General features: G+C 42.0%; 2 protein-coding genes across 7 annotated transcripts in view; one reads left to right on the forward strand and one right to left on the reverse strand.

The window, feature by feature from the left end:
* SLC26A8 (solute carrier family 26 member 8) overlaps window positions 1-15,939 on the reverse strand; it is an 85,393-nt gene extending 69,454 nt beyond the window's left edge. Inside the window, exons 1-2 of the mRNA XM_030315358.1 lie at window positions 15,597-15,939; window positions 4,059-4,245 (exon numbers count right to left, since the gene is read on the reverse strand). Of these exons, the coding sequence (XP_030171218.1) occupies window positions 4,059-4,243 (185 nt within the window). The 5' untranslated portion in view covers window positions 4,244-4,245; window positions 15,597-15,939. The remainder of the gene's footprint in view (window positions 1-4,058; window positions 4,246-15,596) is intronic.
* Window positions 15,940-16,285: 346 nt separating this feature from the next.
* The window catches only part of MAPK14 (mitogen-activated protein kinase 14), a 76,315-nt gene continuing 66,878 nt past the window's right edge, over window positions 16,286-25,722 (forward strand). For all 6 annotated transcript variants that reach the window (XR_003968808.1, XR_003968809.1, XM_030315363.1 and 3 more), the window contains exon 1: window positions 16,286-16,496. Coding sequence is in view for 4 of the 6 variants with exons in the window: in XM_030315363.1 (XP_030171223.1) it covers window positions 16,381-16,496 (116 nt within the window). In the remaining 2 variants the exon portion in view is untranslated. The remainder of the gene's footprint in view (window positions 16,497-25,722) is intronic.

The raw sequence follows: 25,722 nt of genomic DNA on the forward strand, positions 1-25,722 counted from the left end.
AGTATAAGCATTTCAACATGAACCTGGATTTGACTTAAAGCATCATTAAAGTGAGGAATGTAAGAGTCATTGTGAAAGCACAGGGGACATTTTGACAACAAAGGGAGTATTTGTGGTTGCTAATAAAAAGGGAGAAAATGAGGAAAGAGATGAGGTTTTCTGTAAAAGAGGTAGAGTTCAAAGATTTTTTTAAAACTAAAAACCCCCACCCATATAGTGTTTTCTATTTGGTAGGTGCCTTACAAACACTCTTTAAATCCTCACAATCCCCTTATCAAGTAGCCGCTAGTATCATCCTCATTTTTATAGATGAGGAAACTGAGGCAAAGTAGGGTTGGATAGCTTACCTAATGTCACACAGTTGGGAAGCAGCAGAATTGGAATTCAAAACCAGGCAATCTGGCCTCTGAGTCTTGCTCTTAACCACGGAGCTGTGCTACCTTTCACGTTAAAATCCAGAAGTGGATATAACTGTACATTTTAGAAGTAGGGAGTAAGAACTGTGACAAAAGCCCACGGGAGGCAGAATTGATCAGATTTAAGTGTCTAAGGATAGGGCAGGTGGAGGGGAGTTAGGCTGAAATTTCTTTGATTGAAACTTTAAAAAAAAATTTTTATTTAAAAATTTTTAAAAAATATTTATTTATTGTGTGTGTGTGGGAGAGAGAGAGAGAGAGAGAGCAAGAGAGAGAGAGAGCAAGAGAGCAAGCCAGCTGCACTGTCAGCACAGAGCTCAATGGGGAGCTTGAACTCAAACTCTGAGATCATGACCTGAGCTGAAAGCAAGAGCTCAACTGACTGAGCCACCCATGCCTCTTTGGTCATACATTTTTGTGATGAAGTATAAGTCAGGAAAAGACTCTTATTTTGTAGAGACAAAGCCAATGTGCCCCCAAACTCCTTCTTTGACATATGACCTCTGACCCATCAGGAGCAAAGAACATGAGAGTAGTGATGTAGGACTAGGGAGGGTCTCCGAGACTACAACTTGCAAAAGGCAGGATATGGACAAAGGAGAAGGCCTCAATAAGGAAGGTCTACAATTGGGCTGCATGGAGGCCTTTCTTTTTTGTCACCCAACACATGCCAATAGTAGTGATAAATCAAGGGATGAGAGGGACTGAAAATCCCAAGTATGAGTGAGAACAACTTGAATAATTAGGGCTAATATTATGATATAGGTCACAAAGGGTCCTTAACCTGAGGTCTATGGACCCCCAAGGGGTCTATAGATAGAATTTGTAGAGGTTTACGAACTTAGGAAAAATTATATCTTTGTTTTCATTACCTTCTAACTGAAATTTAGCATTTCCTTCAATTATGAACATTGACAGCAAACCAGTATAGTATCAGCAGAACCTGACTTTGTCACTAATAGAAATCACAATATTTTCATATTACACTAAAATTGCTGCAGAGATCATAAAACATCATTTATTTCATCACTACTTTGAAATTATGGCAGTTATTAGATCCACATTATTAAATAACATAATAGTGGTATTTTTTCTATTCTGAGAACTGTATTTCAACTGGTTTCCTTTATAATCCTATGTATTTTAGGCATTAAAAAATATTCTGGGGGTGCCTGGGTGGCTCAGTCTGTTGAGTGTTCAACTTTGGCTCAGGTCATGATCTCGTTGTTTGTGGGTTCGAGCCCCGAATCGGGCTCTGTGCTGACAGCTCAGAGCCTGGAGCTTGCTTCAGATTCTGTGTCTCTCCATCTCTCGGCCCCTCCCCTGCTCATGTTCTGTGTCTCTCTGTCTCTCAATAATGAATAAACGTTAAAAAAAAAATTCTGGCCAAGATCATTCAGTGGGGGAAAGAACTGTCGTCTCTTCAACAAAGGTGTTAGGAAAACAGAATATCCACATGGAAAGAATGAAGTCGGGCCCTTACTTTATACCATATACAAAATTAACTCAAAATGGAAAACAATCTAAATTTAAGAGCTAAAACTATAAAACTCTTAGAAGAAAAGATAGAGGAAGATCTTCATAATCTTGGATTTCACAATAGTTTCTTAACTATGACACAAAAATCACGGGCAACAAAACCAAAAAAATAGATAAATCAGATATCATTAAAATTAAAAACTGTAGGGGCGCCTGGGTGGCGCAGTCGGTTAAGCGTCCGACTTCAGCCAGGTCACGATCTCGCGGTCCGTGAGTTCGAGCCCCGCGTGGGGCTCTGGGCTGATGGCTCAGAGCCTGGAGCCTGTTTCCGATTCTGTGTCTCCCTCTCTCTCTGCCCCTCCCCCGTTCATGCTCTGTCTCTCTCTGTCCCAAAAATAAATAAACGTTGAAAAAAAAATTTTTTTTTAATTAAAAACTGTTGTGCACAAAAGACATTATCAATCCACAGAAAGACAATCCACAAAATGGGAGAAAACATTTGCAAAATATATATCTGATAAGGGTTTAATGTCCAAGATATATAGAGAACTACTACAACTCAACAACAAAAAGGCAATCTAATTTTAAAAAGAGCAAAAGAAGTAAATAGACATTTCCTCGAAGAAGATATACAAATGACCAATAAGCACATGAAGAGATGCTCAACACTTAGTTATCAGGAAAATTCAAAAAACAAAACAAAACCCCACAATGAGATACCGCTTCATGTCTAGTAGGATGACTGTATTTTTTAAAAATGGAAAATAACCCAAGTTGAAGAGGACACAGAGCGTTTGGAACACTTGTACATTGCCAGTGTGAATGTACAATGGTGTACTATGTGAAAAAGTTTGGTAGTTTCTCAAAAAATTAAACACAGAGTCACCATATGACCCAACAATTCTACTCTCAGGTATACACCTTAAAGAATTGGCAACAAGTTCTCAAACAGATACTCCTATGCCAATATTCACAGCAGCATTATTCACAATAGCCCCAAAGTGGAAACAACCCAAGTGTCCATCAACAGATGAATAGATAAACAAAATGTGATATATACACACAATGGGATATCATCAGCCGTAAAATGAAATGAAGTACTGATCAGGTTACAGCATAGATAAACTTTGAAAACATTATGCTAAGTGAAACAAACCAGACATGAAAGACAAAAATTGTGTGATTACACTTAAATGAAATATCAAGGGGGCCTGTGTGGCTCAGTCTGTTAAGCATCTGACTCTTGATTTCAGCTCAGGTCATGATCTCACAGTTCGTGAGTTCGAGCCCACGTCAGGCTCTGTGCTGACAGCGAAGAGCCTGCTTGGGAGTCTCTCTCTCTCTCTCTCTGCCCCTCCCCTGCCGGCGTTCTCTCTCTCACTGTCTCAAAATAAATAAGAAAAGGAAATATCTAGAAGAGGCACAGCGATGGAACATAGAGAAGAGGTTACCAAGGGGTAGGGTGAGGGAGAAGTGGGGAATTATTGCTTAATGGGTGCAAAGTTTCTGTTTGGGATGATGAAAAAGTTTTGAAAACAGTGGTGATGGTTGCACAACATCATGAAATGTCATTAATGCTGCTGATTTGTACATTCCAAATGGGTTAAAACGGCCAGTTTTACGTGATATATGTTTTACCACAATTTTTAAAAGTAAAAAAAAAATTAATCTGAAAAGATGCTCATAAGCTTTACTAGATTGCTAAAAGGCTCGCAGCACAAAAACAGGTTAAGAGCCCCTCAACTTCGGACCTACACAGTCACGCTGGGTATCAGGGGGGTAAGTCCTATGTTGTACGACTACAGGGACTTGGTGGGCACCACTGGCTATGAGGTTAGAAAGATCCCATTCTGCTACCATTAATTAGTCCATCCCAGTTGCTTCTTGTTAGGAAACTGGTAATAGTGGTTAACCGAACAATGTATTTATTAAATATCATCCCTAGATGCTGTGGGGGGGCATCCAAGGTCTTTATGCCCAAGAAATTTATAATCAAGAGGGTGCTACAAGACAAACCACAAACAAGTGACTGAAGAAAAATTACACAGTAAACTAAGGGTCCTGATGACAGGAGTTCAGAGGAAGAAGACAGAAGTCATCACCAGAGGAATAGAGTTTTGGTGCTGACAGCTTGGAGGCAGTTGAATGACCCCACACACCCACCGGCACTGGATGTGGTGTCTGAAGGTAGTGATGTCAATATCCAAGTTCCCAGAGGAAACGCTCTTCCTTCTGTGGTCTTGTTGAAAGGTCTCCTCATTGTACACATCTCGCTGGACGTCATAGGCAAAAGAATTTTGCTTACGTTTAGAGCCAAAACCCTGGAACCCTTTCTCTGGTTGCATCATTTCTGGTTGACTGGAAAGAGATAAAAAAAAAAAAAATTAAAAAATCTAGATTCTCAGTACACTTTTATGGAAATAAAATTTCCATATAATGATATTTTACATTTGCATAACAGTGCTGTTTTGCGAAACTTTCTCTTGTACAATTTTATACTCAAAACCACCCTATAAAAAAAATTCAAGGCATATATTAATCTCATTTTCCAAATGGAGAAACACAGAAGGTTAAACAGCCTTGGTTGTTTAATAATTAGAATTGGGGCTAAAGCCCAAGTGTCTTGCTGGGAAGCCTAGTTTTCTTTACATTCAGTTATGTTGCTATGTTGTGGGGAAGTGATTAAGAGGTAAAAGTCAGTATCACCTCCAATTTTCACCAAAAATACTAAAGATTAACTGGTCAATACAACGTCTTCCCTTTATCCTTTCCTTTTCTTCATAGCACTTGTCAGGACCTGATTCAATGTTTGTCCATTCGTCTAAACCCAAGAGGCAGGGCTTTTTTCATGGTTGTGTCCACAGGTGCCAGAATAGTGCCTGATACTTACGATTGCTATTTCTTAAATGACTGTCAAGTACCCAGTTAGTGGCACCACAGTGTAGCAGAAAAAAACATTGCACGGGGTATCAGGAGACTGGGGTTCCAGCCGTGGCTGTTTTTCTAACTAATGGTATGCTTGGGCTTAAGTTTCTCAGAAACTGAGTTTCAGTTTCCTTCAGTTTCATGCATAAAATAACATGGTTGGAACACACAGTCTCAAAGGGTCACGTTAAACTTTAAAAATCTATATCATCCTGGGGCACCTGGGTGGCTCAGTGGGTTAAGTATGTGCCTTTGGTTCTTGGGACATGATCTTACAATTCATGAGTTTGAGCCTGGCATCGGGCTCTTTGCTGTCTGTGCAGGGCCAACTTCAGATCCTCTGTCCCCCTCTCTCTCTGCCTCTCCCCCACCCCTTTCTCTCAAAAATAAATAATAAAAACTTAAAAAACAAATCTAGGGGCGCCTGGGTGGCGCAGTCGGTTAAGCGTCCGACTTCAGCCAGGTCACGATCTCGCGGTCCGTGAGTTCGAGCCCTGCGTCGGGCTCTGGGCTGATGGCTCAGAGCCTGGAGCCTGTTTCCAATTCTGTGTCTCCCTCTCTCTCTGCCCCTCCCCCATTCATGCTTTGTCTCTCTGTGTCCCAAAAATAAATAAAAATGTTGAAAAAAAAATTAAAAAAAAAAACAAAAAAAAAAAACAAATCTATATAATCCTGCTCTTTTTTTTTCCATCCTGTTCTTTTAAGAAAATGAGGAGGGACCCCTGATTGGCTCAGTCAGTTAAGCGTCTGACTCTTGACTTTTGGCGCAGACTATGATCTCATGGTTCATGGGTTCAAGCCCCGTGTCCATCTCTGTGCTGACAGTCTGGAACCTGCTTGGGGTTCTCTATCTCCCTCTCTCTCTGCCCCTCCTGTGCTTGCACTCTCTCCCTCTCTCTCCCTCTCCTTCCCTCTCCTTCCGTCTCTCTCTCAAAAACAAATATTAAAAAAAAAAAAAGAAAATGAGAAGGAGGAGTTACTGAGGATAGCTATAGATTCATTTGTGGAAGAAAGTACAGTCTTGTTTAAGTTTTTATTTATTTATTTTGAGAGAGAGAGAGACAAATCAAGAGAAGAGAGAGAGAGAGAGAGAGAGAGAGAGAGAGAGAATTCCAAGCAGGCTCCCCACTGTCAGTGCAGAACTTGACATGGGGCTTGAACCCATGATCCATGAGATCATGACCTGAGCTGAAATCAACAGTCAGATGCTCAACTGACTGAGTCATGCAGGTGCCCCAATCATTCTTGATCACCTATGTTTTTGAATAATAAAAAAAGCATAAACTCTAAATTGCTTTCCACATAAATATGGAAAAGTGTGTATACACACACACACACACACACACATATCACATAGCTATAAGATACTCCAAATATGTAGATTACCCAAGTAGTTCTTTTATAGGTGAAGCTGAAAACAAGTTTAATGTGTCGGCAACATTTTCCTTCAGAATGCTCATTTATCATCATCATCATCATCATCACCAATATTTATAGAGCACTTACTATATACCAAGCATTGCACTCAATTTTTTTCACGAGTTATTTCATGTAATTTCCACAACAATCCTAAAATTGCTGTTATCCCCATTTTATAGGTGATAAAACCGAGATTTTTGAAAAGTGAACTGACTGGGCCATAGTCCAATATTGTATTTTTACTCTCAAAGCACTGGGTAGCAGTTGTGTGTTGTATAGCCAGTCCTGTGAATTAAAGATCACAATTCAATAAAGTGAGAATGTGGTTGGGGAATATAAAAGAGGATGGAAGAGGTATTTTACAATGTATCACTTAAGAGAATTAGTGATTTGTAGGAATGCAAGCTGGTGCAGCCACTCTGGAAAACAGTGTGGAGGTTCCTCAAAAAACTAAAAATAGAACTACCCTACCACCCAGCAATTGCACTACTAGGCATTTATCCAAGGGATACAGGTGTGCTGTTTAGAAGGGACACATGCACCCTTATGTTTATAGCAGCACTATCAACAATAGGCAAAGTATGGAAAGAGCCCAAATGTCCATCAATGGATGAATGGATAAAGAAGATGTGGTATATATATACAATGGAGTATTACTCGGCAATCAAAAAGAATGAAATCTTGCCATTTGCAACTATGTGGATGAGGGTATTATGCTAAGTGAAATTAGTCAGTCAGAGAAAGACACAAACCATATTAATTCACTCATATGAAGACTTTAAGAGACAAAACAGATAACATAGGGGAAGGGAAACAAAAATAATATAAAAACAGGGAGGGGGACAAAACATAATAGATTATTAAATATGGAGAACAAACAGAGGGTTACTGGAGGAGTTGTGGCAGGGGGGATGGGCTAAAGGGGTAAGGGCCACTAAGGAATCTACTCCTGAAATCATTGTTGCACTAATGCTAACTAATTTGGGTGTAAATTTTAAAAAAATTAAAAATTAAAAAACAAAAGAGAATTAGTAATCTGTGTCTTTTACAGAAAGAAACAGAACTGTACATTAAAACAAGCAATATTTTCCCCTTTCTTTCCCCCACCTGTAGGAATATTCATCCAGTCTTCCTTACTTTTCCCATGTAATATTTTTTTTAACGTTTAGTTTTGAGAAAGAGAGAACAAAAAAAGTGTGAATGGGGGAGGGGACGAAGGGGTGGGGACAAAGGATCTGAAGCAGGCTCTTTGCTGACAGCAGAGAGACAAGTGCAGGGCTCGAAGCTACAAACTGTGAGGTCATGACCTGAGATGAAGTCAGACACTTAACCAGCTGAGCCACCCAGGCGCCCCTTCCTATGTAATCTTACAACAAGCTTCCTTTACTGGAATGTATCTGTTCCTGGCAACTGAGAGAGCCCAGTAACCTGCTGAGTATAATGAGATGATAAAAACTGCCATCCTGGGTTGGGTCCAGGGTCTTGAATCCAGCATTTTGTTCCTGAAAATGGCACTAAGGTGGGGTTGGCATGAAGCAGGCAATATATGCCCATCGAGGTACTGGGTGGAGGGACACTGGAGCTGACAGAGGCACCAAAGGCTACTCATTTCCAGCTGGCATGGGTCACATGGGGCCCAGCATGACCAGATCAGATCTTTTTCTTCCTTTCTTTATTTAAAAAATTAAAAAAAAAAATTTTTTTTAACATTTATTTATTTTTGAGACAGAGAGAGACAGAGCATGAATGGGGGAGGGTCAGAGAGAGGGAGACACAGAATCTGAAACAGGCTCCAGGCTCTGAGCTGTCAGCACAGAGCCCCACGCGGGGCTCGAACTCACGGACCGCGAGATCATGACCTGAGCCAGAGTCGGACGCTTAACCGACTGAGCCACCCAGGCGCCCCTAAAAAAATTTTTTTTATGTTTATTTATTTTTGAAGGAGAGAGAGACTGAGCAGAGGGAGGGGCAGAGAGAGGGAGACACCGAATCTGAAGCAGGCTCCAGGCTGTCAGCACAGAGCCCAACTCGGGGCTGGAACTCAGGAACTGTGAGATCATGACCTGAACCGAAGTCAGATGCTTAACCGACTGAGTCATCCAGGTACCCACAGATTGGATCTTTTTCAAGAGAAGCCATAATTTTTTATCTCAGATTTTTATCTGAGGTCTTCTGACTTGGAAATGTTGTCCATCACTTTATATATCCCATTGAACAAAACACCTCTGCAGGCCAGAAATCAGCCAATGGACCATCAGGGTGTGACCTTTGCACCAAGAGCTTTATCCCCCAAGAATTTCTCTCTCTTTCCACGCTAAAGTATATATATATATTCTGTTGTCACACCCTTTGGAGGTATTGTATCCCACTAGTTCACTTACAGAAAGTAAGATTTCATTTTATTGTCTTCAATCTACATCATTGATATTTTGAGAGGTAGCCCCCCCCATCTACCAGACTAAGTTTGGATAAAAGCAGGTCTGTCTGCTTTTATTTTCACAATTTTATAAATATCTACCATATATACTCTTGGCCTTCCTTTATTTAAAACATTTTTTTAATGTTCATTTATTCTTGAGAGAGAGAGAGAGAGAGAGAGAGAGAGCACAAGCAGGGAAGGGGCAGAGAGTGAGAGGGAGACACAGAATCTGAAGCAGGCTCTAGGCCCCAGCTGTCAGCATGGAGCCTGATGCGGGGCTTGAACTCACGGACCATGAGATCATGACCTGAGCTGAAGTCGGACACTTAACTGACTGAGCCACCCAGGTGTCCCTCTTGGCCTTCACTTGTGACTTCAGAATTCACCTACTATTTCATCTGTGGTCAATTAATTTAGTATCCCACAAACATTTGCTGAATGCTAGGTGCTCTGGGGATACAAAAGAACAAAGACTCTGTAGTTTAGTAGAATAAAAATCCCAAAATATAGTGTTGTAAGAGGTTAGAAGTGGGAAAGACAGGTATTAACATTTATTGCTGCCCTGCTATTTGGCAGGTTCTTCACACACATCCTCTCAAGAGAGGTACTATTTTCCTCATACTGATTGTACCCATTTTACTGATGAGTTTAGTTTTAGTTTCTCAGAGTCAAATAGCAGAGCCAGAACCTGAACTCCATCTTTTTGGCTCCAAAAAATGCTACATCCAAACACCAGAGTGGGGTTAATAATTCCAACCTAGGGGGATGAGAAAGGCCTCCTGGGGGAGGGGGGATATGATTTGAGCTCTGCACTGTCTAAACTGGGGGCAGGGAGAAGAATCAGGTATTTCAGGAAGAAAATAAGATAAAATTGCAGAGATAACATAAAGCAAGTAATTTAGTAGATGGAGTAAAGTCAGTGTCAAGCCCAAAAAGGTAGGTTGAGGCCTATTCCTGGAGGGCCTAAAATGCTGGGTTGAACCCGGATTTTTTAGCTACTTAGTATTTGAAACAGCATTTTTCCCAGAATTAGAACAATCTTAATATTTGTATGGAACCACAAAAGACACCAAATAGACAAAGCAATCTTGAATAAGAAAAACAAAACCAGAGGTATAACAATTCCAGACTTCAAGTTATATTACAAAGTGATAGTAATTAAAACTGTACTGGCACAAAAACAGACACAAAGGTCAATCCACTAGAATAGAAAACCCAGAAATAAACCCACAATTATATGGTCAATTAATCTTTGACAAAGGAGGAATAAATACACAGTGAGAAAAAGTCTTTTCCACAAATGGTGCCAGGAAAACTGGACAGCAACATGCAAAAGAATGAAACTGGACGCTTTCTTACACCATACACAAAAATAAACTCAAGGGGTGCCTGGGTGGCTCTCGGTTAAGCATCTGACTCTTGATTTCAATTCAGGTCATGATCTCACAGTTCGTGTGATGGAGCCCCACATAGGGCTCTGTGCTGACAGTGCAGAGGCTGCTTGGGATTCTCTCTCTCTCTCTCTCTGCCCCTCCCCACTCACACACATGCTCTCTCACTCTCTCTTTCCCTCAAAATAAATAAATAAACATTTTTTTTAAAAACCCTCAAAATGAATTAAAGACCTAAATGCAAGACTTGAAGCTATAAAAATCCTTGAAGAGAACACAGGCAGTAATTTCTCTGACATTGGCTGTAGCAACATTTTTCTAGCTATGCCTCCCAAGGCAAAGGAAATAAAAGCAAAAACAATTATTGGGACTACATCAAAATAAAGTTTCTGGACAATGAAGGAAACAATCAACAAAACTAAAAGGCAACCTACGGAATGGGAGAAGATAGTTGCAAATCACATATCTGAAAAAAGATTAGTATCTGAAATATATAAAGAAGGGATACAACTCAATACCCCAAAGATAAGTAATACAATTAAAAATGGTCAGAAGACATGAACAGACATTTCTCCAAAGAAAATATCCAGATGACCAACAGACACATGAAAAGATCTTTGTCATCACTTAATATCAGGGAAATGCAAATCAAAACACAATGAAATATCACTCATACCTGTCAGAATGGCCAAAATCAAAAACATAAGAAATAGCAAATGCTGGCAAGGATGTGGAGAAAAAGGGACGTTGGTGGGAATGCAAACTGGTGCAGCCACTATGGAAACAGTATGGAGTTTCCTTAAAACATTAAAAATAGAACCACTATTGCATTACTGGGCATTTCCCCAAAATACAAAAACACTAATTCAAAGGGATATATGCACCCCTCTGTTTATTGCAGCATTATTTGCAATAGTTAAACTACTGAAGCAGCCCAAGTATCCATCAATATGTGAATGAATGAATGAAGATGTGGTGTGTGTGTGTGTGTGTGTGTGTGTGTATATATATATATATATATATATATATATATATGGCTCCATGGATGGAGCTAGAGAGTATAATGCTAAGCCAAATAAGTCAGTCAGAGAAAGACATATGATCTCACTCATATGTGGAAGTTAGGAAACAAATGAGCAAAGGAAAAAGAGAGAGAGAGAAACCAAGAAACAGATTTTTAACTGTAGAGAAAAAACTGACGGTTACTAGAGGGGAGGGGGTTGTGGGGATGTGTGAAACTGGTGATAGGGATCAAAGAGTACACTTATCATGACAAAAAAGAAAGTGAGCAGGACTAGTAATATGCACAGAGAAGTGCTTTTTGGCAAGACAAAGTGTCAGTGGTATGGTCTAGAGCTATACTATCCAGCATGGTAGCCACTGGCTACCTGTAGCTATTTAAATTTAACTTAATTAAAATAAAATGAAATGAAAGCTTCAGTTTTTCAGTTGCACTAGCTACAGTTCAAGTGCTCAGCAGCCACATGGGGCAGAGGCTACCATACTGAATATGAATAGTGTGGGTATAAAACATTTCCATCATCACAGAAAGTTCTATTGGACAGTGCTGGAAATGAAAGAGACTGAGGCAGAAAGTCCATTTGGAGACCATTATTATTACTGTAGCTTAGGGGGAAAGTAATAAAGTCATCACTCATGGGAGGGACCACAGCGAGGCTGGTTAGGAGGGACAGGAGGAAAGCTGTCTTTAAAGAACTCATCACATGATAAAGATAAAACACATGATTCCTTATTGGTTTTTTTTTTTCAGTCATCTCTAGACTTTGTGCAGCTCCATTATGTCTTTCTTGATTTCATAGGAACCCTACTGGTTGATTTTCATGCATTAGCAGGACACTTCTGATGATAAGAAGCTCCTATTTACAAGTGGCAGATGCAGTTTGGTGTGGAGAAGGTGGTGCATTTCAGAAAAAAGTTATCAAAGTACACTGATGGGAATGACCTTTCAGCTGAGACACAACGCAAGAGGGGGTCTCTGTTGCTGACTCCTGAGGGCATCAGTGTGACGGGTCTTTGCACATGGTGTGATCAATAACATGCTAAGTTCTACCCATAATCTTGAAGCTAAGTGTCTGCTTAGAAAACAATTCCCTGAGGGGCGCCTGGGTGGCGCAGTCGGTTAAGTGTCCGACTTCAGCCAGGTCACGATCTCGCGGTCCGTGAGTTCGAGCCCCGCGTCAGGCTCTGGGCTGATGGCTCAGAGCCTGGAGCCTGTTTCTGATTCTGTGTCTCCCTCTCTCTGCCCCTCCCCCATTCATGCTCTGTCTCTCTCTGTCCCAAAAATAAATAAACGTTGAAAAAAAAAAATTTAAAAAAAGAAAACAATTCCCTGATGCTTCTTGACATCAGACAAAATATTTAGGTGGGTGGACTATGGGTCTGAAGTTCCTAGGGTTTCATTTTCTTTTTCTACAAACGTGATTCTGGGCATCTGGCTTCACTACCAACAAATTATTTTCATCTGTGTAGCCCACACTTGGTGCCCACACAAATAGCATCAGCATAATCTGGGAACATGTTAGAAATGCAAATTCTCAGGTCCCACCTAGCAAGACCTAATTAATCAGAAACTCTTCGGATGGGCCAGCAATTGGTTTAAGAAACCTCCAGGTGATTCTGCTACACAATAAAGTGTGAGGACTGCTGTAAATGTAGCCAATTACTTATTTATCATTTATTTGGTTAGTCTTCCCATGCTCAATTTGGGGGCATTGTTAAAAACAGGCACTTTTACTGTCTCTCTCTCCTTCAAAAATAAATAAGCTCAAAAAAAAAAAATGTTAAAAAGGGGGCACCTGGGTGGCTCAGTCGATTAAGCGTCCCACTTTGGCTCAGGTCATGATTTCACAGTTCATGAGTTCAAGCCCCACGTCGGGCTCTGGGCTGACCGCTCAGAGCCTGGAGCCTGCTTCAAGTTCTGTGTCTCCCTCTCTCACTGCCCCTCCCCCGCTCATGCTGTCTCTCTCTCTCTCTCTCTCTCTCTCTCTCTCTCTCTCTCCCTCCCCCCTTCAAAAACAAATAAACATTTTTAAAAATGTTTTTTAAAAAACAGGCACTTTTGGGATACCTGAGTGATTCAGTCGGTTGAATGTCCGACTTTCGCTCAGGTTATGATCTCACAGTTCACAAGTTTGGGTCCCACATGGGGCTAGCTGCTGTCAGTACAGCGTCTGCTTTGGATGCTCTGCCCCTCTCTCTGTTCCTGCCCGCTTGCACTCTCTGTCTCAAAAAATAAATAAACATTAAAAAATAAAAAAGGCACATGTGACCTAGCCTCTGCATCCCCCAAACTACCCCTGTCTATCAACCATCTGTTGATTCATTTACATAATATGTTGAAAGTATTTTAAAGGCCAATAATAAAAAACTTAAATGCAACCCAAATTTCTGACTATTAACCTGACTGATAGATGTGAAATCCTGAACCTTAGTTTAGTTGCAAGAATATCTTTCGCCTCATACTGTCATCTTTCCTATATTCTCTATAATCATGGTAAGGTAATATCCACTTCCAAAATTTCAAATAAGCATTTGTAATTTCATCAGAAACAACAGCCCTTTGCCCGTTACTACCTCCATTTTTATAGGGAATGTATTTGGGATATAGCAAAGGCACAAGCGGGGTGCACTGCTTTTAGTATCCATCAGTTATGCTGTCTGGTGGCTGGGGATGAAGAGCCTTGGGGACTGGGTCGACAGCCATCAAAAGCATACACAACTACCTTCGATGCGACCAGTGGGGTGTGTTGGAGAGAAACTCATGGTCAGGGTGAGGATGTTGGAGAAGGCTTCACAGGGGGGCACTGATACATCAGTAGGAGTTGAGAGAAAGAGAAGGGAGCCATGGCAGGTGGGAGTGGGGGCGCAGTCCCAAAGAACAAAATGAACAGAGCGGTGAGGTCTGAAAGAAGAAGGCGCGCCTGGGCAGTGGGGCCGCAGGAGGAGACAGACGGTGGCAGCGAGAGGATCAGGCTGCAGCTCAGTTCTGGGGCTTCTGGCAACTCGGACCAAAGAGTTTGGAAGGCTCCGATTGCAAATCGCATGCATCGCCCCCTGTCCTTGCGGTTCGGCGGCCTTTCACAAGCAGAGAAGATACCTCTGAGAGATAAGCTCTCAGGGATACCTTCATTCATTCATGCCACAAACACTGAGCGCCCGCGACGCGCCGGGCCCTGCCGGCCACTGACGCAGCCCCCGCCCCGGGACTTCGGAGGGCAACCGGGGCTGGTGCCCCGCACCCGGACGCCCGCGCCCGGCTCCACCCTGCAGCCCCCGGCCCCGGGCGGCTCTCTGCCACGGCTCCACCTGGGTCTCCCGGCGGGGACGCGGGAGCGGACGCTGAGGTCCGACGCAGCTGCGGCCTGGCTGGCGGCGCTGTAGACGCGGACGCCGGCCGTTCCCGAGCCGTTGCGGCCGAACCCGAGGGCGTTCTGGAGGGCGGGGCACCAGAGAGGGGGGCGAGGAAGGAGAGCAAGGGCAGCTACGGTGCGGAGCCCCGAGCGGGGGCTCCTGGGGCCAGGGAAGCCCTTTAATCTGTGCCACCCAGGCCTCCACTTGCTTTGGGGTTTGACTGCTCTTGATTGGGGGCCCTCTGGATGCCAGCCCTCGTGCCCGGCACGCCGCACACAGTAATTCACTTAAATCACGCGACGACCTTGTCAGGTCGGAAGACACACAAGGAAAACTGAGGCTATAATAGGGTCACCCAGGTCTCCAACCCTAGCTCTCTGCCATCATTAGCCTGGCTCCTCCCACGGAAGGACTCTCCAGCCCAGGTCTCTTGCTCTGCTCCCTGCCCTTTAACCCTCTGAAGTTTACTCAGTCCCTGTCACCGTCTCTAACTATGCCTTGTATTCCTGCTTGGCCCCTTTGCAGTTTTGCACTTGGCTCGATTACTGTGTTAGTGTGTAACGCATCATTCACTGGACCTATTCCTTTTTGTAAATTGTCACCCCCATAAGGGCGGGGAATTTCATCTCGTTCATTAACTGCTGTATTATCCGTGCCTAAACAATGTGGTAGATGCAGTAAGTGCTCAATAAATTTGTGTTGAACGATTGGATGATTGCCCTGCTGTTACTGTAAACTCCATGTAGGCAGCATGTTTGCCGATCCCCGTTAATCGGAAGTGCCCCGCACCTAGGAGGCATTCAGTACAGATTTGTTGAAGGAGTGAGTGAATGGATTGCCTCCTGAATCTTTACCCTTTCAGTCACTCTCACCTCACCATCCCAATTTGTTGGGTAATTATATGAATTCTGTAGGATTCCATCGTCCATTCATCTCCTTGATTTTCCACTCCCACTTGCCATTTTATTTCAGTGACATTTTTGCTCTCATTTCCTCCTTCAGCCTTCATTCTTTCTTGGAAAGCTCCCTAACCTGCAGGTTGTCCTGGGACATTTTCAAGCAGCATGTCCTCCTAGGCAAGAGAATCCAGGCTAAGCCACACTGAATCCCCCCAAGAAAGGCTTTCCACAAATCATCCATGACTCTGGTTTTTGTGGCTTTCTGGCCAGAACCTACCTTTTTAAATGTATTTCTTGGAAATTAAGGGTTCCACTGAGCAGATGCTCGGCTGTTGGTGACTACCCGCAGTTCAAAGATCTTTCGGTATTTTTCCCGACACCCTATTAGTCACTGTCGCTCTCCAGCACCGAGCCAGGCATTCGCCCCGGTGACCACGGTGGGGCGCACGCGGCATGTGTTGCCCACTTATCCCTCCTTCCCGGGTCCGCCTTCGCGCCCTTAAGAACAGTCCCTGAGAGTTCCTGCCTCTGGTCGCCAGCTGTTGCTCTTTTCTCGCGAGAAGTACTCCTCCCATCCTCTCCCGTCGTCAACCCCCTCCCGTGGGCGGGTTCCATATTGGGTAAAATCTCGACTCGCTGAGAGTCCCGGGAGCTGTTCTCGCGAGATTACGGCCAGAGGCTCCTGTTCGCTGGCTCTGGAACCGCGACCACTGGAACCTCAGCGGGCGCTGCAGCTGGAGCGGTACTCCCGCGGCGCAGTCTAGAGTCGGCCCGGTGGGGGAGAGGGTGCAGGGGGAGCGTGGTGGTCGCAGCCTTGAGCCCCGGAGCGTGCCCTTGCCCTCAGCCGGGCTCGCTCCCCGTCTCTGAGGCGCTTCCAGCAGCTGCGGCTGACAGGGGCCGCGCGGGCGCGGGACTCGGCGGGGTCGCGTCTGCCGCACCTGCGCCGCCTGCCAGCGCCGGGTCCCCGCCCGGCCAGGCGGGCGACGAGGGCCGGGGAGCCGGTGCGGGCGCAGGCGGGGCCCCTTAGGGCCACCTCCTAGCCCCGCGGCCGCCGCTGGAAGATGTCTCAGGAGAGGCCCACGTTCTACCGGCAGGAGCTGAACAAGACAATCTGGGAGGTGCCGGAGCGTTACCAGAACCTGTCCCCGGTGGGCTCCGGTGCCTATGGTTCCGTGTGGTGAGTGTCACCCGGCCTGGGGCTGCGGTGGGGCTGGGTGGCCCTCAATGCCCCAGAGCCAGGCCTGCCCCCACAGCTCAGCGATGCACCAAGCGGCAGGAATTTTCCTTGGGGGAGGGCATCGCTGCCCTTCGACCCTTGTCCTGCACTCCCTGTACTCCTTGCACCCCTCACTCTGCACCCCCAGGTAGGTGGTCAGTTGTGTGCAAGATGCAGGTCTTCGGCGGGCGGTGGTGCGGGAGCTCGGCCCTGGCTCGCACCCTGCGCCTGTCGGCTGGGGGTGGGGGGTGGGGTTCTGTTCCGGGGGCTGGCCTGGAGGCGGGGGTGTCTCTTCGGGGGTCTCCCTGCCCACATGGAGCAGAAAGACCCTCTCCGGAGGTGCTCCCGCTTTGGGCGCCGAGCGTGCCCTCTAAGCAGACGACAAGCCCTGGGAGCTGCGGGGAGAAGCAGAAGGGCAAAGCTCGACCGGGAGAGCGCGGTCGTCTGAACAAAACTGACGACGAAGGGCGTTCTGTCCCGGCTTCTTTTGCAAACCTCTTTCGAAATCTCCTTTTGAGAAGCATTCTTTTTGAATTCGCACTTGAATCAGCAGCGACCCATAGAGCCCGAAATACCGACTTTATCTCGGCGAGCCCAGTGCCAGCTTGAGTGGTGTGTTTCCGATTCGGCTGAAAGCGTATTTCCTTTTCGCAGAGTGGGGGTGGGTGGTAGTGCCTGCAAGAATACTGCAGCTTGAGAAACTGGCGGCCTCACTGATTAGTCACATACCGCTGCTCATTTAGGTATTGTTTGACAAAACAGTTTTCTCCTTTGGAGCAAGTGAGATTCAGATCCGTTGGACGCGCTCGAGATCAAAAAGTTGTTGACAATGCTGGGAGGTATTGTAAATGTTGTTTTTTTAATTGCAAGACATCTTGCGAATAACTGTTTTCAAAGTCCCTTAGAGAGTTTGCAGGGAACTTGTCTCCATTTGTAGCGTGAGGTACACCATGGTTTTCATAAGGATATGGAATGTAACCCAGAGGAAGGAAGAGACACATCTCAGCTTTCATTCACATTGTGTGTTTTAAATGAAATTGATATAAAACTTCTGGATCCGAAATGTTTCACTAACTTAGGTTTTATACACTGTAGTTTAGATTTGCTGTGTCTTGAGAGCTGCTGATCTGAGAGTAATTCATGTATTCATGCGCATGCATCATTTGAAAAGGGCCTTTATAAAATTATTTTTTTTGTTTTGGAACAAACTCCAGGCTTTTGGACGTGTTAATCTTTGTAATTCCTGTGTTTCTTAAAGTCACATTATGAATTTCCTGTTTGGTAGAATCTTCTGGGTAATTGAGATTGTGCAACTGTGTCAAGCAACAGATCATATTGCATTTTCTAGTTCAAGCTGCTTGAGTTAAGTTGCTGATGGTACCATGCTTGACATCTTTCCCCATTTTTATAGTGCGACAGTTTACATTTTAAGGGAATTTGCAACATTTTTATTACATATACACATATATGTGTGTGTGTTATTTGCTCATTTTCAAAGATGTATTTGGATTGTGGCTCCTTTAATAGCTGATTATTTTACCTCTATTTTTCATTCTTGAATTGACACGTTAATTTTTATAGTACCAAGTTTTTGTTTCCAATGATGCTTAAACTTTAATGGAATGGTAAAGCAGAATATCTTAACTATGGGGAGTTTAGTGAACTTCAAAAGAACTGCTTGCAGTTTTCCTGTTGTTGGTATGAACAGCTTTGCACTGGAACTAGAGATCCAGATTTACAGTAAAGTGTCATTAAAATGACCTTTACATTTCTTTAGTACTATACTTTCTGGCTTACAGAAGCCTGCAGTTTCTGACACATTGAAGTACTTTGTTAAACAGATTTTTAAAAATAGGTAATACATTCACATTGTATAAAAGGATATTTAGTGAAAAGTCTCATTTCCTTTCTTGTTCTCCAACCATGCTATTCCTTTCCTCAGAGACCTCCACCGATAAGTTTCTTAGGTGTTTTTACAGGGGGGCAGAGCTTGTTCATTGTTTTTTAGTAGTATTTCCCCAAGGGATTGGAAGTGTAAGGTATGGTATATTGGTGGAGGAATATACATCTGATACTATGTGACAATTGACTGTAAATAAATGTAACTGATTTTGGATTGAAAATATCAAAATTTGGATTTACAAGTAAGTGTTCTCTCATTCAGAGTTACTTGACGAGTTTCTTTCAATTAGCAGTTTTTCAGGTGTTGCAGAAAACATTTTTTTTTTTTTTTAATTTCTTTTAGTATCCTTTCTGGAGCCTGTGTTATTTTTCACTACCTTCATCCTTTGGGGGCAGATTTGACTTTAGGGAATAACAAAATCAAACTGAATCCAAATAAGAGAGTTTGTACTCACGTCTGGTGAAAAAGATTAGGCATTCAAGTTGATGATACTGTTTTAGGTCAAATAGGAGTTGTAACTGTAAAGTAACGACAGAATTTCTTGTGTGACTCGTAGAACTGGATCTGAAGTCTGTTCCAAAAAAGAATCTCTGAAAGTGTTTTAAGGAATGCAGCCTCACTGAAATATGTGTCAGTTTCCTAATTTGATTGCTCTGAAGTGTGATACGCTTTGATGTATAAGTTAAAAAGTTTTCTTATATTAAGCCTATTTTCATTATTTTAATTTGTACTAAGTATATAGTAAAAAAGCAAGTAGCAGCCTGTATGATAACCAACTGTGAATCAAAGATCAAGGAATCAGACTAGAAATTGAGAGTTGATAAGGTTTTATAAATATGCTTTTCCTTTTTAGGGGGTAAAGGGAACTAGACCAAGTCTTGAAGTTTTAAGGAACTTTGTGCATTGTCAGTGAGGGGAAATGAAGCAAAATCGTTTAAGAATACATTGTTGCGAAGCATTGATTTTCTGGTTTGGAGACAGAAAGGGGGACTCTTTGTGGTGAGTTTAAGGAAATATAAACAGGAACTTAAATGCCTTTCCTCTGGGTATGGTTTTTCCAGACCTTTGCTGTTGATTAGAGGAGGTGGAGCAGTGGCAGCCATAAAATAGGCGAGAGTTGAGAATTACTCTTAAGTCATATTCAATTGTTTATTCAACAATATTGAATACCAACTACGGATTAGGTAACGGGCTAGGTTTCTTGAGATAGAGCCCTGAACAAGACAGAACGAGGTAATCCATTCCCTCGGAGAGCTTATAGCCTAATGCGAATAATAACTACATTGTATGGATTGCTTACTATGTTCTAGGCATTTTGCTTTGTGGTTTATATTTATCATCAGTATATAAAGCACATACAAGATTTTTAGTAAGAGGATGGCAAAATTTACTACGATATCAAATCCAACTTCCTATATGCTTTGTGGAACAAGATTGTATATACATAAATATAATAAAAATAAACAAAGCTAAATTTTAGTGTTGCTAGCCATTCACCATTTTTAATCTTCTTTTTTTTTCTTTTAGGATGAGCCAGGGCACAAGTAAATGAATATACATCATTGTTGACTATGCAAAGATGACTTTCTTGACTCCTGATCAGTAAGGGGGGCATGCCCTTTATTTTTCTAGTGGTGATAATAGGCCCATGCTGATCTTTCTTCCCGTTTGCTTTTGTTTGTAACCAAAAGCAAGGTGATTGGCTGCATGTTGCCAGTACCAACCAATAAATATTTAAAGATAGTGGCAAATATTTATATTATTTATATATAAAGACTTTTAAGAAAGAATTCAGTCAAGTTTGTTATAAAGTCATATTTTATTTATTGAATCCTTTTTTTTTTTTTTTTAACTGATGCTTTTCTGCTTGCTCCCATTTTTAAATAAGAGTATTCTGAATCTCTGGCTTTTCAGTTCCGCCAGTTTAATTTCTTGATGCTGAAGAGTACTCTGTTTTTGATTTCCCTCTAGCTCAGCTTCAGAGGTGATCTGTGTGTTGACTTTGGCCTTTCATGGGCAACAGTGCACATGGCATTGAGCCCCTGAGGCTTAGGATCCAAAGGTGGAAAAATTCACTGGGCTAGATCACTCTCACTTTAGTATAAATTGACATTTGTATGGGATTTTACACTATAAAGTATTTTCATTCAGAGCATTATCGTTCAGTCTTCACCTGCTCTCTGAAGGCTGGTGTTATTAACCTAGTTATATAGGTGAAGAACGAGATTCATCCGTTGAAGGAAATGGCTTGCTTGCCAGTGGTACCTTGGATTTGGTTCTAGGGTTTCGACACTTTAGAAGTCGTCTTCTACATGTAAGCTGCTGAGGTTGTGTGATGACATCTTCTCTTGTGCTGTTTGTCCTTCCCTCTTCTTTTGTGAAGAAGGGTTGCTGAGTCACTTGCAATACAGCTGTGACTGTACAGCTCCAATCCCACCACCATCATTGCGTAGGTAATCTGAGGGGTAGTGACCTAACTTATTAAAGTTACCCCTCTTCCTCAGAATTGATAGACCAAAAATGAACTCATTGCCCAGATTACATTTTTTTCCCCAAGTAATTATTAGTGCAAATAGTTATTTCCTGAATTTATGAATCCTGTTGGTTTGGAATTCTTCAATGTGCATTTTGTAAAGTTGGGACTATCTGTACATATTTGTGTTATATAACTATAGGATATTATAGAAATAGTTGCTTATCCAGGCTTTTGAAAATACATTAGATTTTTGCTTTTTACTGTGAAATTTTGTATTGATTTGTTCCTATCTAAGAGGTATCATTACTGTAATGCTCAATAAAAACCTCATTGTAAAGTGAGTTTCCCTGACCTGGAACCTAGGGATTTCCTCTCATGGTTGCCATGTAGTTAGAAGTCACGCGCATGTTTTTTTCAGGACAAGAGAAACAAACAAACAAAAAACAAGAACAAAAAAAGAACTATTTAAACTTGAAAAATTTTTTTGTAAATAAAGCTTTCAGGGATTTTCATAAATTAAGTGCATGTGTCTTAAAGATTTATAAAATTAGCTGGTTTTCCAGCATTTCAACCTGTTAAGAATTTATTTTTAAGAATGAGGAAAATGGTGGTCTGTAAATTCTGCACTTTTGACAAATGGGTCCTGGATTCTGAGTTGTTGGCTCCTAGGTGGAAGGTGGGGGAGAAAGAGTATAGAAGAGAGGAGTCTAGGATGACCCCTAAGTTTTGACTATGGACAAATGGGTAGATTTTAGTGCCATTATCTGAACTTTGGAGTATTGTAAGGATTGTGAAAGCAAAGGGAAAGAAAGATGGGTTCCTTGAGGATAGGACTGTGTGTTATACTGATACCCTGAGCATCTACTATGTTATGGGTCGTTCTTCAGGTGTTGGAAATGGAGTATGAACAATCAGACAAAAATTTTTGCCCATAAGAAATTATATTCTAAGAGGGATGAAAGTAGAAGTCGGTAATAAATTAAAAAAAATTTTTTTAGTATGTCAGATGGTTGGTGCTGTGGGGGAAATGAAGCAAGGTACGGAGAGGAATTATTGGGATGGCTGTGTTGCACTTTTAAGCAGGATAGTCAGGATGGGCCTGGATGATGAAGTGACAGTTGAGCAAAGACCTGCAGGAAGTGATCTAGAACACTGGTTGGACTTGGGTGTGGAGGGAAGAACATTCCAGGCTGAAGGATCAGGAGTTGCAAAGGCTCTGAGGCGACAGCCTCTCTCCAGAATGGCTAGGAGACCAGTCTGGCTAGCACTGAATGAACCAGGGGCCAAATAGTAGTAGAAGAGGGTGGAGGGGCTGCAGATGCACAGGGATCATGAAGGACCTTACTTGGCCTTATAAGAACTTTTGTAAGAACTGTTAGCACCCATTAGAGGTGCTAATAATACTTCAGGGTAGAACGGGGGAGTCCGATGAGTTGGTGCATTGCCCAAACCCATGCGCACAACTGTCATTCCAGAAGGCTCTGAGTACCGGAGCCAGTACTTCTGTTGGGCCCTAGAAATTCAGGGTATTCCAGTCCAGCTCTTTAAATAACATGGGCTTATTTCACTTTTTCAGGTTTCTGTTGCCAAAAGGAAGGGAGCAAAGAGATTAGCTCTAGACTTCTGCTGACAAAAGAAGATTAGCCTGCTGGCAGGTTGAATGTTTTCTAACTTCTTTGGGCTTCTAGGTTTTTTCGTACTATTGGGTCATATTTTAAAAGACATTTTTACCTGCCTTCAACATTGCAGATCTCATTTATTTTTTGTGTTATTTGGCTCTGCATCTGCTTTACATTCCTCCACCTTCCCCCGATGACTGTTACCTGTTACTAATGTTTTAGTTGTGAGGCTCCAAAGCCGTCTCTGTTAACTTGAATAAATTGAAATAGATCGATTAATTTGAATAGATTGAAAGATCCTGCATGTATGTGACCTTACAAAACCCCATAGGATTTATTGTCTTCCTTGCCTTTATAGATACAGGCTTCTCTCCTCTTTCACGGGAGCTATCCCCCTTTTACTGCTCTATCATCTAGTTGCGGAAAATAAGTGTTCCTAAACACAGATTCCCATGGCAACATAACAAAAAGGTAATAGAACAAATGTTTATTTTGTCTAGCTGCTGTCTGGGTAACTTTAGACCCTGAACACGTTGGCTCCTGTTACTTTGAATGATGTTGTTACAGATTTCCTTGTTTTCCTCAAAACCTCTAGGCCTTGGTGGTATTGTCACTGTGCCTGTGACATGAAGGAAGGTATGTGAGTATGTGTGTTTTACTGTCAGTTTGCCCACAAGTATGCATTGGTTGCTTTTGCAGGCTTATGGTCCAGAGTGTAGGCATCACACAACACACAAGCATGCCACAAAAAAAAAAAAAAAAAAAAAAAAAAAGGCAAAAAAGCACACCAACTGTCCCCTTTGTTTTCTTGAATTCATTAATTCAATATTGGCAGTGCTAAGCACTGTGTTAGGTGTTGTGTTTATAAAGATAAAAAAAAAAAAAACTGAAAAAGCAGGAAGGGTGCCTGCTTTTGAACATATCAGTCTGAAAGGGACACGTTTACATTGGTTCCTCAGAGATTGCTTTGGATGTCCTCTGTAGCTGTTCTATTCTGCATTCTTTCACTTAAGTTGCCATCTCGTATCTACCTTTAGGTTTCTACTGCTTCCCTTGAAATTTTCTTTTAGATTCTTTTGTGTCTCTCTTGACTCCAGTGATATACTGGTCACTTTTTATATCTAGGGCAACTTTGTGTAAGGATATGTATTGGAAATCTGTGTCAGAGAAGCCTTTTCATCTGATGATTCAGATCTAGAAAGTGATGACATCAGCACGTGCCCACAATAGGTCAGAACTTCTTCTTTTGATCTGCCCAGGGCTCAGGGAGGCTGTGTTTTAGGGGAAGCAAGGGACTGTGAGGGTAGAGGTCCTTTAGATTCTTAACCCAGTCCTGTACTTCCACTTGGGATGGTGCCCTTAATCATGCCCTTAGTCTGTCCTATGACATTCAGCCTGAAGTGTCTGGGTTATGCAAGTGTAATATCGAAATCTTCTTTTTTCTATTTCCTCATTCCTGTGGTAAAAAGAACTTTATCCCCAGAAATAAATGCTTTATTCTTAATATCCCCAAGAGCTATTTCTTTCTTTTTTTTTACCCCCCTCTTCTGTGATACCCATGTAGGGCTTTAGCTAACTTGAGCCTCTTGAACTTAGACTTTTGCATAATAGTTTCTATTTACGTTTTCTGCTCCAGGCTACCAAATGCTCGGAAAATCTTAGTTATCTTCCTCATTTGGTGTAATAAAATTAGGCTTCCTAATGATTTTAGTATTAAATCGAAGTGAAATATCGATGTTGACATCTTGTATTGATAAACTTCTAATAGTTTTCTTCACATTATACTTCTGTCTTGCTTCATTTTCTATTCCTAGTTTAGCGTCCTAAGTGCCTTCTTTATGCTTTGAATGATCTCCTTTGAGGTTAGCAATCTCAATAAGTTAAATGATATCGATGCTAAAGGGAACCAAAGGGAGGAAAATAGCAAATTAAGAAAACAGACAGTTTCATGAACATCTATCAAGCTGTGTTTACATTTCCAAATATAATATAACCTAGGGTTACTCAACCTATTGACATTTTGGGTTTTTTTTTTTTTTTTTTTTGGTAATTTTGGTAATTTTTTTTGTTGGTGGGGGGCTCTTAGGCATTGTAGGATGTTTAGCAGCATCCCTGTACCCTACTTGTTAGATGCCAGTAGCAATCTCCAGTTGTGACAACCAAAAATGTCTCTAGACGTTGCCATATGTCCCCTGGGGACAAATCACCCTTTGTTGAGACCTACTTATATAACCCTACATATTTGGATTGATTAGCCCTGAGGAAAAACTAGATAGGATAACTTGAACCTTCCACCTCCAAAAAGATAGAAAAACTATACTTTCTGTGCATATTCTTTTTGAATTTATCATCTGATACAATCTTAACAGTAGCCTTGCTCCTCATACACTTGTATGTCCATATTTGTATTTCCAAACCTTATCTCAGAAATATCTAACCCTTTGGATTTCAAGTCCATTGAAATGTAATGTTTCATGCTTTCCCTTGATAATTTTTCTACACATTGCTTGAGGATGATCTCAAATGTGGCACTAACTACCCTACGAATAGATTGATGTTATAAGCTTATATGGTTCATCCTAAGAGATATGGAGGTGATGTTTGAAGGAAGCTTTCATTGGTACTGATAAATGACAGTGCTCATGAAAACTGCAATCGTATAATGAGTCAAGTGCCTGAAGGTTTCTGTAACTAATATTAAGGCAGCATGATTTTGAGAGTTAGAAATGTGTGTGTATATGTATTCGTTTATGCTTTAGATTTACTGTAGTGAAGAAAATCTGTTGGTCATCCATTAGTGTTAAATGTCCATCAATGTTAAAAGAAGTAGACATAAAATATAAGTGAACTGTGTATATAAAAAAGGTATTGATGTGTCTAGAGGTATGGGTGCATTGTGGGCTTTTGTAGTTTGAGTGGTTTCATGGAAGAAAAAGCATTTGAAGATTATTTTGAAAGATGGGTAATATTTGGAGAGGAGGAAAGGGAATGTTTTAAGGTAACAGGAGAAAACATAACTAAGAATTAACTATGAGATGGACTAGCTTGACAGCAAGAATATCTCAGGTAGGGTGAACCCAGTTGTGGTTCTCATTCTGGTTGTACTTCAGAATCATTTGTGGAGCTTTTGTAGATTCTGGTTGTACTTCCGAATCATTTGTAGGCACTTGGGTCCTACACCCAGAAATG

Source organism: Lynx canadensis, chromosome B2 (assembly GCF_007474595.2).
Source record: "Lynx canadensis isolate LIC74 chromosome B2, mLynCan4.pri.v2, whole genome shotgun sequence".
NCBI lineage: Eukaryota > Metazoa > Chordata > Mammalia > Carnivora > Felidae > Lynx > Lynx canadensis.